Source organism: Chionomys nivalis, chromosome 4 (assembly GCF_950005125.1).
Source record: "Chionomys nivalis chromosome 4, mChiNiv1.1, whole genome shotgun sequence".
NCBI classification, from domain to species: Eukaryota; Metazoa; Chordata; class Mammalia; order Rodentia; family Cricetidae; genus Chionomys; species Chionomys nivalis.
Genome location: NC_080089.1, coordinates 39047196 through 39062234, shown reverse-complemented (window position 1 = coordinate 39062234; position 15039 = coordinate 39047196). Strand labels below are relative to the sequence as shown.

The 15039-nt window shown below is 49.9% G+C and overlaps 1 protein-coding gene across 10 annotated transcripts in view; it reads left to right on the top strand.

Moving 5' to 3' along the window:
• Gramd1b (GRAM domain containing 1B) overlaps positions 1 to 14814 on the top strand; it is a 234047-nt gene extending 219233 nt beyond the window's left edge. For 8 of the 10 annotated variants that reach the window (XM_057766560.1, XM_057766566.1, XM_057766568.1 and 5 more), the window contains 10 exons: positions 2 to 191; positions 491 to 634; positions 1605 to 1723; positions 1951 to 2093; positions 3318 to 3421; positions 4000 to 4203; positions 5014 to 5104; positions 8985 to 9092; positions 9353 to 9470; positions 10061 to 14810. In XM_057766560.1, coding sequence (XP_057622543.1) covers positions 2 to 191; positions 491 to 634; positions 1605 to 1723; positions 1951 to 2093; positions 3318 to 3421; positions 4000 to 4203; positions 5014 to 5104; positions 8985 to 9092; positions 9353 to 9470; positions 10061 to 10150 — 1311 coding nt within the window. In that variant the 3' untranslated portion in view covers positions 10151 to 14810. Of the gene's footprint in view, position 1; positions 192 to 490; positions 635 to 1604; positions 1724 to 1950; positions 2094 to 3317; positions 3422 to 3999; positions 4204 to 5013; positions 5105 to 8984; positions 9093 to 9352; positions 9471 to 10060 lie in introns of all 10 variants that reach the window. The other 2 variants (XM_057766559.1, XM_057766569.1) reach the window with 2 other exon arrangements.
• The last annotated feature ends 225 nt before the right edge of the window (positions 14815 to 15039 follow it).

Here is a 15039-nt window from a genome sequence, read left to right as displayed (position 1 = left end):
GTTTGATGGCTTGCCACTGGAGGAAGAGGTGATGGAGGGTGATGGGTCCCTGGAGAAGGAGCTTGCCATTGACAACATCATAGGAGAGAAGATTGAGATCATTGCACCTGTGACCTCCCCTTCGCTGGACTTCAACGACAATGAGGATATCCCGACCGAGCTCAGTGATTCTTCAGATACCCATGATGAAGGTGAGCTTATGAACACATGTCTAGGGCACTCTGTCACCTCTCCATTGTGCAGCCTGAAAGGGACTGGCTTGGTCCTTGAGTCAGAATCTAGGTTCTGGATCTCAGAGCACACTCCAGACCAGGTAGCTGGGGTCCCAGAGAAAGGAAGTGATTCAGGCAAAAGCAGTCGAGCCCATGAGCCCAGCCACCCTTCCCTTGGTGGTAGCACCCACGTTAGCCACAGAGATATCAATGCCATTGGGATGGTACCACAGCTTCCTGTCCTCCTCGGTCACTGCTTCTTCCTCTCTTCTGTGCAGGAGAGGTGCAGGCCTTCTATGAGGACCTGAGTGGAAGACAGTATGTGAACGAGGTCTTCAACTTCAGTGTGGACAAACTCTACGACCTGCTCTTCACCACCTCACCCTTCCTCCGGGACTTCATGGAGCAGCGGCGCTTCTCTGGTCTGACTCGCGGGCTGGCCCCTCCCTGACCGTCCATCCTTTTCTCCACTGTATATCCTCCTCCTCTTCCTTCTTCCTGCCTGCCTCCTCCCATATACTGTTCTTTCCCCAATGTCACTCTTCTCTCTCTGGCCTTCCATGATGCCACAGATCCTCTAGGGTATTCTGGCTCACTCTGTCACTGGTACTGCAGGTTTTCATATGCCCACTGTCCACCAGACTCCAGAGATTTCCCAGGGAGCAGGTCCTGCCAGCTCTTTGTCCCCACAGGGCTCTGTGTCTACTCCAGGACATCTGTTCTGCTGTTTGGGAGGCACCCGCTGTACTCAGTGTGTTGCAATGGCTCATTCAGTCCTCAGCTGTGCCATGTGTGGGCCTTGGAGTTCCTGGCACTAGGGTGTTAGGAATCTGAACCCCAGGTTGTTATTTATCTGCCTGTAAAAAGGAGCCTAGAAGGGCTGAGAGAGGATTCGTATCTGATACCCTGGGGGCTCTTTCTTCTCTTCTCACTCTCTCACTTAGTTTTTCCCACAGCACAGATGTAACGTTGCCTAGCAGAGATGCCAATCATCCCCATCTCAACAAAAGCTCTAGGCAACAGGGTGCCCTCTGCAAGGAGAGGCACCTTGAGGCTATGGGGTGGTCACACTCCCTGGGGATCTGATGCCCTTGCCACAATAACTCCAATGTGGCCTGCACCCCCGCAGGTGGCCCCAAGACCTCCTGCCCCAGCTTGGAACAATCAGCATTCTGGAGCTGTCTGTAGAATTTCGGCAATGCCACAATGGGCCTCTTTCTGCTCCAACTCCACCTCCTCTTCACCACCTCCCCCAGCTTTCAAACTCCTATTGGCTTCCGGGGAGGGGGTGACTGTGAGCATGGGGCAAGGAGTTCATTGGTGGGGAGATTCGGATGAGCGGAGTTGTGCTGTTCCCATCCCCCTCATCCCAGGGCTCTTCTCTCCCCTCAGATATCATCTTCCATCCGTGGAAAAAGGAGGAGAATGGAAACCAGAGCCGCGTGATCCTCTACACGATCACCCTCACTAACCCCCTGGCTCCCAAAACCGCCACTGTCAGGGAGACACAGGTGAGCAGGGGGAGGAAAGAACCCAGCGAGAGAGTGTCTGAAAGGACTGTCACACCCTGAAGGATGAAAGCTGGACTGGGGAGATGCCTCTGGAGCTGGGCTTGGATTAGTCCAGAGGCAGCAGCATCCCACAAGTTCAGATGCTTCCAAGTCAAGCGATGTCCAGGGGCAGGAGCATTGGGAAAGGTGCTGTTCCTGTTTGGTCAATGGTGCTTCCCTCCCCACAGACCATGTACAAAGCGAGTCAGGAGAGTGAATGTTACGTGATAGATGCTGAAGTCCTTACCCATGACGTGCCATACCACGATTACTTCTACACCATCAACCGCTACACCCTCACCCGCGTGGCCCGGAACAAGAGTCGACTCAGGTGTGCCATGAAGGCTTGGGTGGGTATAGGTGGGGGAAGGCTTCAAGCTGGGCAGTGCCCATTTGCTCACTGGGGAGAAGGGGAGCTAGAGTATTCACACTGCGGTGTCTTTCCTGGATCCTTCTGAGACTCAGCGCCTTCCCATCCTGACTTCACTCTTCTCCACCCTGTATCCCTTCAAGCGCTCTGCATCTTCTTTGGAAGATCTTCCCCATGCCTCCTGTTCATGACGTATGGCTTCTGTGGGCCTTTTAGGATAACTCAAGGAAATGAATTAACCTCATTTATCAGAAGAGTAACTTTGTCAAGAATCATGCCCCCAATTCATACTGAAGCTTGTTTTTAGCAATAGGACCCTGTGCCCTATGTGATAGGATTGCCTATTATTTCCCATGTTAGCCAATGAGCTCCTAGAAACCTAACCTAATCCTGACCTAACACTTCCAGCTCTCCATACTAGGCCTAGTCACAGTCAGATGAGGTTAGCTCTGGCTACAATGATGCCCACTCAGAAGAGGGGAGAAATGGAGGCCGTGACACTGGAAGAAGCATGCAGTCTCATCGTAAAGTCGGCACTCATACCCATCTCAAAGTCATCGTGGTTGATGGTAGTTAGACATTCGCAGGAGGAGCTAGCCCGTTCTCTATGCGGAGAGCCAGTGTTGGGTGGGCGCATAAGAAGACTCCGATCATGGCCATGTTCCTGTTAGTCCTGGGGGAACATAGCATCCCTGTTGAAGCAGAAAACCAGGACAAATGGCCTTGATGTGTGGAGGGGATTTTGCTGGGGAAACTCTACTGACAGATGCTCATACACCTAAGGGAGAGGCAGCGAGCAAGGCTTTCCATGTGGGAGGGTAGAGCGCAATGCTCCTGCAAGAGCAGTGGCAGTGGTATGGGCGGTGGTTGGGGGAGAGAAGACTCAGAAGAAGGGCTTGGGTGCAGAGTAGAGGCAGGCAGGTGAGAAGACACTCCAAGTTGCAGATGATGAGAGGCACTAGAATCGATCCTTGAGTTTAAAATGGTTTTGACGTTCATTTCTACACTGGGAGGCTGCGGAGCATGTCTCTTCCCCCCCCCCCCCCCCCATTCCCTACATACACATATACTCCAGGCAACAGCAGCGGCATAGTCACACACTGCTAACCTGTGATCATCCGTGCTTTGGAGCCTGTTTTCTCAATACAACCGACTGATCCTTGTTTCTAATGGCCTGCTCCTCAGGGTTTCCACAGAGCTCCGCTATCGAAAACAGCCCTGGGGCTTTGTCAAAACTTTCATCGAGAAGAACTTCTGGAGCGGATTGGAGGACTACTTCCGCCATCTAGGTGGGTGCCACAGCCCTCACATCATCTAGCCTGAACCTTCCCTTGCTGACCTGGGCAGCTGCTCGCTGCCATTTGGGGGAAAAAGAAGCCTGGAAACCATAAATTGGTTTCACAGGGCCACTAGTTCTGCTCCTGAAGTGAGCATCAAGTTTGCTATGTTTGGCGATGTGTATCGTCTAAGAGACTGCATCTGTAGTTTTGAGATCATTAAGGAGGGAGGGGCTGTGATTTTTGCCCACCCTCGAATGAACCTCAGATGTAGTGACCCTGGCATTGAGTCATCTGATTAGAAGAGAGATCTGAGAGCATCTGTTTAGGAAACGGTTGATAAGTCATAAATTATATACTTGGAGTATGTGTATTACTTAGAAGAACGTGGTCCTCTAAGCAGGATTAGGCCTGAAAATCTTTGGCATGGGCATCTTTGAGGGTCCGCCTCCCACTGGGCCAGCTTCCCAGGGTACAGTCACAGGAATAGGGTACAGGGTACAGAGTATAATCGTACAGAGCTGCGTCTGGTGGACATTATGTTGGGTTGAAGCTGTAGGTGTCTGACGTGGCCCTTTTGTGTCTGACAGAGTCTGAGCTAACCAAAACAGAAAGCACCTACCTGGCTGAGATGCACAGACAGTCACCCAAGGAGAAGGCCAATAAGTCTTCAGCGGTACGGAGGAGGAAGCGCCCCCATGCCCACCTGCGGGTACCTCACCTGGAAGAGGTGATGAGCCCTGTCACCACACCCACTGATGAAGATGTGGGCCACAGGATCAAGCACGTGGCAGGTATGTTTGTTCCAGGTGGGAATAGCTGTGTAGCTTGGCACTGTGGGATGGAGCTGCATGCCTCTGTCGTGACACATATATGCACGTCCGGTTTGCACCATGAGTAGAGCGTCACCTGTCCTTCATAGACCCACTGAGTGCCTTCCTGCCTGGCCGGGCTATGGACTCCTCCTCTGTTTCTTCTTCCCATCCCCTCTTTCAATCCTCATGTGTATTCTCTGTCGCGGAAACCTGGGCCTCTCCCAGGGATCTGGAGACTCTGAGTCCAGTGTTTCACAGACCGTGCTTTGCACATGCTTGTGAGTTTATCAGAGCTATCTGTGTGTGAACTGGAGAAGACACTATTTCCCTTGCGTTCCTCAGTCCGGCCTCAACTAGAGCATGCCATTGTTATGTGCCGTTTGTGATTCATGTCCCATTTAAGCAGACCGATTGAGAAAAAAGTTACATGTCTCGCTCTGACATCATGCAGCTGGTTATAAGGCCAAGGCTGGGAGCCCACTGCCGCTAGCCTGTCTTCATCAGCCAATCATGTCTCTGTATTCTAGTTTCATAGCTATGTTTTCACGCTTGCTCAGTGATTATCTGACCTAAGTCTTGACTTTGCGGACTTCACACACACACACACACACACACACACACACACACACACACACACACCACACGTGTTGTAGGGCTCAAGATGTGAGCTCAAGGTTGCTGAAGTCATGTTGCACAGTTCCCTGATGTTTTTGCTTGACCAGCACCCTGTTGGCAGTGTGTGGACTTGTGGATTGTGAAAATGACGACGGCCTGTTTTTTATCCCCCAGGTTCCACGCAGACTCGGCATATCCCCGAGGACACTCCCAATGGTTTTCACCTACAAAGTGTGTCCAAGCTGCTGCTGGTTATCAGCTGTGTGTAAGAGACTCCAGGTTCTTCTCCCTCGCTGGCTATAACCCCTTTCTTCTCCCGCCTGGTGCAGGAGAATCATCCTCATCTCTCAAGCATTTGCTGCCCCTTACTTTTACCCCTTTCTTCTTTGTTCCTTGGTCTTCCAGTCCTCATTGGATCAGTTGCTTGGTCATTTGTCCTTTTCTGTTCCTTTGCATTTTCTCAGCACTTTTGCGTGTTAGCCTTCTAGGAGGAAAAAGGTGTATGTACTGTCTGTGCCAAGTGGGTGAGAGAGGCAGAATGCTCAGAATCCCTCCTTAAGATAAATGCTGACTGACATAGGGATGCTTCAGGGCATCTTAAGAGTCCATTAATTCATGAGAGGTTCTCTTGAGTGTCTGCTCTGTGCCCAGCATGAGAGCCATACCCAGAGACCTCACTGGCAGGGTAGCCAGACAAAATCAATGGTCCCAGTCCAGGGATAGCAGAAGCTTGTTTCAGTGTAGATGACTTATAATTAGCATGGCATTATTAAACCATAGGTTCGATACCTTGGACAGTTAAGTTGATCTAGAGAGATGAGAAGCCAAAAGAAATGAAGGCATAAGCTAAGAGACCACAGCTGTCCGCTGTGGGAGTCCTTGTCGTCAGTGCTCAGAACATGCTTAACCATTTGAATGAAAGGAACTTGGAGCGGCTAAGGACAGGTTTTCTGCTTGGCTCAACCTGCAGCCTGCATCCCATTGCTGCGAACCGGGGATGAGCCATGGGAGTGTGGATGGCACAGGTGGATGGGAGGCGTGGCAAATACGCACATTCGTGCTCTACCTTCTGTGTGCCAGGCACCAGACCTCCTCTGGGACAGAGGCCCTTGCTCCTGTGGCCCTGCTGTACCTGTCCCTGAAGCAGCCTCAGAGAGATGTGAGGGGCATCCCTACTCTTGGGGCACTCTGGGGGAGGCTCACAAGCGGCACAGTCAGACCAACACTGTGGCAATATGGTGAACAGGTTGACAAAGGCTGAAGGAAGTGTGGGTGCTTAGAGTGATCTACATCAGAGGGGCCACCAACCTGAGAGGGCTGAGTGGGTATGACAGGTCACAGATGGGCTTAGCAAGGAAGATCAGCTGACTACAGGGACTACAGGTGCTCGTGCGAACAGAAACTTGGAGTTTAATTGAAAGTCGTCAGAAAAGATATACTTCTACATGAGATTGAAAAAAAGAGCGGAACCCTGTCTCCTCCTCCTTTATATTCCTCTCTTTGCCCAGTCATATCACTTCCTGTCTGTCTGTACAGACCTCCAGACCACTATGGTTAACTAACTTGTGGCTAGCTCCGCCCCCTGATCTTCAGGCAAGCTTTATTTGTTAGAGCACAAACAAGATATCAGCACCCATGCCAAAGTCCAAAAATGTCTGAGTTGCCATCAGTTATCTGGTTGAGGAGGCCAGACCTTTGCTGATGTGGGCTTGGCCCTGAGAAGGCAGAGTAAAGCTATGGATATAAATGAGACCATCCATGTGCAGAGTATGGCAATGGGGCCAGGGATACAGAATACTATGACTCCTTACAGGGGAAAGGCCTGGAGAACATAAGAAAAGTTCTTGCTAGTCCTGAAGACATAGCATGAAATTGGATGTCGGTTCTTCAGATTATAGCTTAAGAAACCGTGTTATGCCAAGCAGTGGTGGTGCATGCCTTTAATCTTAGCACTTGGGAGGCAGAGGCGTGTCTACAAGAGCTAGTTCCAGCACAGGTACCAAAACTACAGAGAAAAGGAAACCATGATGTATGGCAACAGTAAAGATGGAGACACTATTATAAAGCTCACCCTTCAAACACCAATGTCATGTGACTCACGTCACTGTTAAAACCATGGAGGTACTGGACACTGGTGAGAAAGAGACTATACCCTCGCTTAGCTCTATGTTTATGCTCTCTCTACATCTCAGTTTTACTTAGAGGAGGCCCTCTCGAGTGGGCCAACCCCACAGGCATCAGCTAACTCTGAGCCTTTGTAAGTTTAGGTTAGTCGGGCCTTCTGACTCAACGCCACGCACTCCAGGCTGGGCTTCTAATAGCCTGCATTTAGAACACACTGACACAGCACAGCTTACCCGTGTCTAGCAGGCCCTTGCCACCACCCACCCTCCGTGTGGTGACTCAACCTCCCACCTCTTTGTCTCTGTTTGGCACACTTGGGAGTCTTCCCTCAGACAGCACATGGCCTTTACTTAAACCATCCAGGATCAGATACACACAGCCGAGTGTACGGAGGTGTGTGGCACTTGCTGAGGGGGTGGGCACTTAGGTGATTCAGCATGTGCTGCTGACACAGTTAGATGACAGCCTCGACCCTCAACACCAACGCTGGATGTTCTCACGGAGAGCTTAGGCTAGCCCCAGGGATCTGTAGCTGACGGAAGAGGGGCACTTCCATCCGTGGTGCTGGGGAAACAAATCAGACATCGGACAGTACTTTTACACACTGGCTTTGTGTCCGAAGGCACAGTCTAAGTCACGTTTGATTTCTACAGTCTAAGTCACGTTTGATTTCTACAGTCTAAGTCACGTTTGGTTTCTACAGTCTAAGTCACGTTTGATTTCTACAGTCTAAGTCACGTTTGATTTCTACAGTCTAAGTCACGTTTGATTTCTACAGTCTAAGTCACGTTTGATTTCTACAGTCTAAGTCACGTTTGGTTTCTACAGTCTAAGTCACGTTTGGTTTCTACAGTCTAAGTCACGTTTGATTTCTACAGTCTAAGTCACGTTTGATTTCTACCCTTTGTTGGCCCCTCTTCCACTTATGACTTGCCTTTGCAATCTGGCCATCTTTCCTCCTTCCTGTGTGTTCCCATCCTTTCCAAATCCTGTCACGTTAAGAACCAGCTCTTAGGGTGGGCCTCCTGCTAAAGCTTCTGTTCCTTCCCATCTGTAGAACAATCCCAGCAGGTTAGGTATGATGTCCCTCGTGAGAAAACAGTTTCAGGATAGATGAGAAACGTATGGAAGGTCAAACAGATTTGTAAGTGACACACTCAGATTCACCCCAGTTCTGCCTGTTTCCAGGTCTTCTCCACATCCCTGCCTTTTTCTCTATCCTGGGAGCTTGTGTCACAGAATGGCCTATCAGCCACTGAGGTGGAGCGGAGGGAGTTTCCCCAGCCCCCTCGCTGGCATCCTTGTCATCTTTGGTCCGTTTAGCTTTTGGTCCCCTGCCAGATAGTTGTTATAGGTGAGGGGAGAAGACACTGTAGCCGCAGGGAGGTACCACTACCCATAAGTGCCACCCTTCGGGTATGGCATGACTTTGGGTTGATAGAAAAATCTCTTGATTTAGCACCCATGGGAAACTGAGAGTTTGCAGCTGCTTTCCCTCCATCCTTCCTTGCCTGGCCGCCTTGTCTGTTGTGTCTTTGCTTCTTGTGTTATTTTTTTTTTCCCTCATAGATGCTCCCTTGCTGCCTGGCTCCATTGAAGAGCACTTCCTCCTTCCCCACACTCCTGTTTCTAACCTCTACCTCCTCCTCATTTTTCTTCCTTGCTCCCATTAGGATCTGTTTCAGGTACCAGCTCTACAATTGTTCCCTTTGCCTCATCGCTTTCCCCTCCACCTCTGTCTTTTCCCCTCAGGCACCCAGATTCAGGTGCCTATGTCTCCCCTTCAGTGCCTTCAATACCTTTGCTTATGCCCCTCTCCATGGCTCTCCCACTGTCTCTGACCCAGTAGACTAGGTTGCTTCTCTTTTCTCTGACCTGTGCCCTTCCAGCTTTCTCACCCCTTTCTCTGGAATGCTTGGGTTGGCCCAGCAAGCAGACACATGGTCTCATGGGTAGGCGGGGAGATCGCTGGCCCAGATCTTATCTCATTGCTCTTGTTTTTCCCTGTATCTCCTTCCCAGTCTGGTGCTGCTGGTTATCCTTAACATGATGCTCTTTTACAAGCTGTGGATGCTGGAATACACCACACAGACCCTCACTGCCTGGCAGGGTCTCAGGCTCCAAGAAAGGTAACATTGGCCTCACCTCTTTGTCCCCACCTCAACCCTACCCATTGTCTGGGACTGCTCCATTCATTGCCTGTGCTCAAGGACACCCCTTTGAGATGAGTTGATAGGCCAGTTCTACAAATCCGTCCTTAGAGTTTCAGCTTAAGTTTCACAGCAGTGGGGCAGTGACTGAGCAGAAGAGAGAGCACTCTGAGGAGCAGAGACTAGCCCACTGAGCATAGCTCCAGCTGTTGGGTACCACCCCTTCTTATACTCCACAGGTTACCCCAGTCACAGACAGAATGGGCCCAGCTGTTGGAATCCCAACAAAAGTACCATGATACAGAGCTCCAGAAGTGGAGGGAGATCATCAAATCCTCAGTGATGCTCCTGGACCAGGTGAGATGCTCACAGTCCCTCATCTTAAGGAGACTGGGCTCCTTTCCTTCAGTACTGAGAAATGTCACCATGTTCCCTCACCACCATTCTGATGTCCTCTTCCTCTTATGCTGGTCTGTTCCTTGATTTGCTTTTAAAGCTATTCCTCAATGAAGTACTAGAAACACAAGCATCAATAATAAAATAAGAGATAGATTAATAGCCAGAGGGATGTAGGATATATATATATATAGATAGATAGATAGATAGATAGATAGATAGATAGATAGATAGATATAGATATAGATATATAGATATAGATATATGGCCAGAAGAAAAATAAGCATCTTGAGGATCCGAGTTGCAGGTCAAGAGAGTGGTAGTTTAAGGTGACTTCTTAGAGTGACTGGATACTTGTCACCAATAACCAAGCCCAAGGAATTTCCAGAGCCAGACCAGATGACCCCTTTCTGCCTTAGGCTGAGGCTCCTGGGAGCCACCTGTGCCTTGGACTTCGTTTCCCTTGGCTCTGTGACATGGGCAGGGATGGGCCACAGGTGGGTGTTGCAGCTGCCCCTTTGTGGACACTCACTGAGAGCACTGTCTTACAGATGAAGGACTCACTCATCAACCTTCAGAATGGCATCAGGTCCCGAGACTACACGTCTGAAAGCGATGAGAAGAGGAACCGCTATCATTGACAAGGCAGGACCAGGGGTGGCTGCAAGAGGCCTGTGCAATACATGTACATAGACCCTATAAATATATATATAAATATATATATATATACAGAATATAAATATATATTATATACAGATTTTAAAAAATGAGATAATGCCTATGTACCAGGGAGAAGGAGCGGGAACTCCCGCCCCCTGTGCCGGCCAGAGCAGCGTTTTCCCTCCACCGTGGAGGGACCGAGGAGGGCAGGGACCACCTCTCAGCACCAACCTCCCCTGACCCTCCTCTTCCCATCTTCTGTTCCTCACCCCTTCCCTTGCTGGCCATTCTTGGCCCTTAGAAGGGAAATGTGGCTGAGCCAAAGTTAATGCCTGTGAAGACCCTTGGGTCTTCAAAGACGTTCCAAGAGGGCATTGCTTACGGTGCTTCATTCCCTAACCCACTTTTGATTTGTCTCTAGAGTAAAAGAGAACCTGTTCTTCCCCCCACCCAGTGCTTCCCAAGGCCTTCTCTTGGGAACAGGAAGAATGGAGAGGGCAGGAGCCCCATCCAAAGTCCCCCAGGAGACCATTGGTTAGGACCACTCTGAAAGCCAGGTGGCGAGGACTGTGAAGAGGCTGCATTCGTGGGCCTGGGCTGTGGGGCTGCAGGCTCCTCAGCTCTGGCGTCTGAAGGGAATTCTCCTCAACCACCCCCACACCTTCTTCTGTCCTGAGTAGGTTGTGGTGTGGAACCCACAAGGGCTGGGACTTTCTAATTCTCCCACTCCCTTTCTCTCTGCTCTTCTCCCAGGCTGGCTCTGGAGAAGTGTCACTTTTTAGTGCCTAAAGTCCTATTGTTTCTCTGTGCCCTAAGAGCACATTGTTTCTTAGCCAGGGTGGAGCCTTTTTGACCTTGTTTAAAAAAACAAAACAAAACAAAAAACAAAAACCTCTTTTAGTGGTTATAAACCAGTCAGGTCTGTGGCTCTAATTCTTTCCCTTTGAGCTGTGAGTTCGATGTCCAGGGTAAGTCAGGGTGTCCTAGTCCCTCCAGGCTTTAGAAGACAGAGAACATTCTAGAAACATGGATTACAGGGCTTGCCCAGAATCTCATATGAGTAGTGAGCACAGTAGCCAAGCCACTCAGAGGGCTAACAGCATCCTTAACTCTTGGTAAAGAATCAGCGTTAGCAATAGAGGCAGTTGCGCAGGGAAAATGTGTGAGCCAACAGAGGGAGGATTTGGCACAGATGCGTATGTTTGGTTAGGGAGAGGCCAGCTCAGTTCTGTTTCTCAGGCTTAGGAGTGGCGGCTCTGATGGGTATGTGTGTGCAAATCTCTTTATAATCTCTGGCCCCAGTGAGCTATAAAGTCACCAAGAAATAAAAGGAAGATGCTACGTTAGGAACTTGAGCCAGTCAGGGCCTGGCCTTCTTAATGTTAGCCCATCAGGACTCAGGCTTTCACATGATCTCAAGGGCCCTTCTGGGCAGATTCATCCTCCTCCCTTAGAGTGTCTCCTGCTCTTCCATCAGATGACTCAAGGACCCCTGCCAGCCCCAGGCACCGCTCATGTTGGTCCATAGTAGTAAATAAATACTTCCAGGTTGGCATGGAAGCTTCTCCGAGCTGGCCACTTCTCAAGTCCAGAGCAAGACAGAACCACAGATTTCCCAGAGCATCGGTACAAAGGGAGCAAGATGGTGCTGGTTATCTACGCCAAAGAGAAAGTTACCTTCTCCTCTTAGCATTGTCAGAACATTCCATCTGGGCAGTGAAAGAAAGAAAGGCTTTGATATTGCAGTGTCCTGGAAAAATAGACCTTGGTGTTTCTTGAAGGGCAGAATCACAAAATAGGATGTAACCCTGGATCAACCTCTGATGACGGGAGACGAAGGCTCAGTGCCTAGCTAGCATCACTAGCGCTCTTCCGGGAAAGCAGGGGTGAAGAAATGCATTCAGTGTTCCTTTAAAGTAGGGTTTTGAGGGCTTTGCTGGTGATGATCTAGACCCACAAGCCCTGAGACAAAGAAGGGAGAATGGTCCCATTTGAAATGGCTAGGCAGTTTCCTCTTGGAATAGCCAGAAGCTAAAAGTATTCCCAGAAACTTTTTGAAAACAAAATTGGAAACTCCAAATTTATTGCATTTGTAGTTATTTACTTATTCAGATGAATTCAAAGGTATTCACTGGGGGTGGTGAGGGGCCAAGTAAAGTAACAGAAGAAGCCCTGACCACAGAGAGCTGCTTTTCTTTGGCCTGCAGGATCATTTAGAGGAGGAAAATCCCTGATTTGTCCTAGAGAGCCTTCTGTTTTCTGATGGACCCAGATGATATATGTGTGTGAGGAATAGCCCCCAGGATACTAGCTTTCCTGTGAGTTGCTTTTGTCTTAGCTTGGACTTTTAAACCAGGAAGAAACCAACAACTTGGTTTGTTCCCAAACACAACTCCCTCCCCACCCTTAGTCAATACTTTGTGAGAGAGAAGGGAACTCACCCTTTAGCAACCAAAGCAAGTGCCCTGGATGATAGCCCAGCAATTAGCTAGCTGTTTGCAGGAGGTCATGGAAGCTGGCATGCCTCGGGTGCCTTCTTCCAGCTGGCAGGTTTTCTCTGTTTGTCCGTTGTAGATATGTATTGATCTTTCTGTATGGATTTGTAGGCAAGACAGTCAAGTGCTTTCGCTGGACCAAGAGTGGCGAGATCTGGGCTTGAGTCTTGACTGTGCTGTTGGAAAGTTGTGCGGCCTTGGTTAAGTCCCCATCACCAAGCTTCACGATCCACTTGTCACAGAAGAGGGTCAGCAAATGACCTCTAATGTGAGTTCTAGGTTTGATCTTGACTCCGAGATTAGACCAGAGACTAGTGAGATGTGGGGTTCCCAATTCTGATGGCTGTCCTGCCAGGGCAGGTGAGCGTTGCTCTTGACTAGGAGGTCTAGGGGGTCCCAGTGGCAGGGATAGCCTTGCTGAGTGTTAGCCCAGGAGAACGTTTCTTCCTCCTTTGGCCTAGGTTTAGTTTGGAGTTGGTTTATGCTTAGAGGAGGATAACAGCAAGAAGTGTATCATTTTGGACCGAGTCCATCTTCCATCTCCAGGCACTGTGAATCCTTTCTACTGTTCATACTCCTTCCTCACTGACGGAAGACACAATGGGAAGAAGCCATTCCCAGTTCTAGAACTTGTGTTTTGCTCAGCCAAAACCCTGATGTGGTTTGCATAAATTAGGAAACTTTTGCTGAAATCCTTGGCTTGCCTTTGGGCACTGGCATCAAGGAGTAGGGAGCACTGGGGAACCTCAAGAAGAATTTGCCACAAGTGGATTCCCTACTTGTCCATAGCCTATGCTGGGACTGGCCTACTGTCATCATAGGCGCTATCTGTAAGATGGGGTGTTGGGGACGTGACTGGCTAGGGGAAGACTCTTTCTGGACAGTTGTGCTCCTAGAAGGGTCCTTTCTGGGCCATACCATCCCACTTCCTTAGCTCTGCAGGGCAACCAAAGCCAGCCCTTCTCTCTAGGGCCTAGGAGAAATAGCGCTCTTCTCTCTTCCCCCAGGTGGCAGGGCTGTGGTGGCCCTTCCTACACACCTGGACTCTGCCTGCCCTCTCCAGGACTCTCTCCCTCTCCCCAACCCCACCCCTGTCTCTAAGCTATGGGGCAATCATTCCCATTTTCCCTTTGCTGTTCTCTACTCCCATCCCTCCGCCCTCGCCCCACTCCAGCAGGCTGGCCCTACTCCCTTCCATCTCCGAGTCTTCTTCCAGAAGATGCATTTGGGTCTCAGAGGAGTGTTTTCTGGAAGGCCATCTTTCCACATCCCTGCATTCCTGATGTGAATCAGGGATTTGCACTGGGTGTAGAGAGCCTCCTCTCCCACCTCTCTGCCCCACCTCGTTACCTCACTCCTGCTCCAGCCATTGTGATGGGCTCAGCCAGCAACCTGTTCTGATGTGCCGTGCAACAGCTCAGGGGTCTTGTGACTTGGAGGTCCTCAGCAGGCCTGGGAGCCCGGATTGGAGCCTTGGCTGCCAGTGAGATGCACTTACCTGCCAAGATTTGCTGATGCCAGACGATCTCCCCAGCATGTGAATGCTAAATGGACATTGTCATCTCTGCCCTTTGGTCCTCCTTGCTTCTCTCAATACAATAAGACACCTCAGAAGCAAAATGGTGGCCCTTGCTCCAGGCAGGACATCCGGCCGTCTGGGGAGTTGGCCCTGGGCTTCTGTATTGTGTGCAAAGACTGCACAGTCACTTTTGCCAACAAGAATGTATGGCACCCCACATTTCCTCACCTTGCACTCTAGGGCCAGACCACTCTCTGCATGGACCAGACCCCCAAACCCATGGTGCTTTTTTTCTCCCCTCACTCAACCTAGACCCTGAGGTGAGGAGGGATGGATTAGAGGCCATAGTGGCCCCATGGATATTCCCGACATGGGGTGGAATAGGGTGAGGTAGAGGGAGCAGCACCCAGCACCTGCACTGGACCACAAGTGGGAAAGATCACGGGTTGCTTGCAGTTGAGTTGTCTGGCCGTCTGTATTGGGATCGATAACTGTACTTTGCCTGGCGCTGTGCGCAAGGTCTGAAAACTTCCTGCTAGTCCCTAGAAACATACAAGGCTACCCAGCCAAATCTTAATGTAAAGTAGCTAGAGCCATGGAAGTCCAGTCTGAATTAAAGGAAAAAAGTATTGAATTACAAATAATAAATGGTGTGTGTGTTTATTGCTTGGTCCAACGGGAGTCCTCATCCCCAGGGTTTATGATGTCCCTAGATAGGCTCAACAGCAAGGCATTAAGTCATGTGTGTACTGGTATGTTGCCCACATACAAGCCTCCATCTTAGGAAAGGAAACAGCCTGAAATAATGGAATGGCTAGGTTTCTGAATTTTTGTTTTTTATTTAGTAAATGTTTGT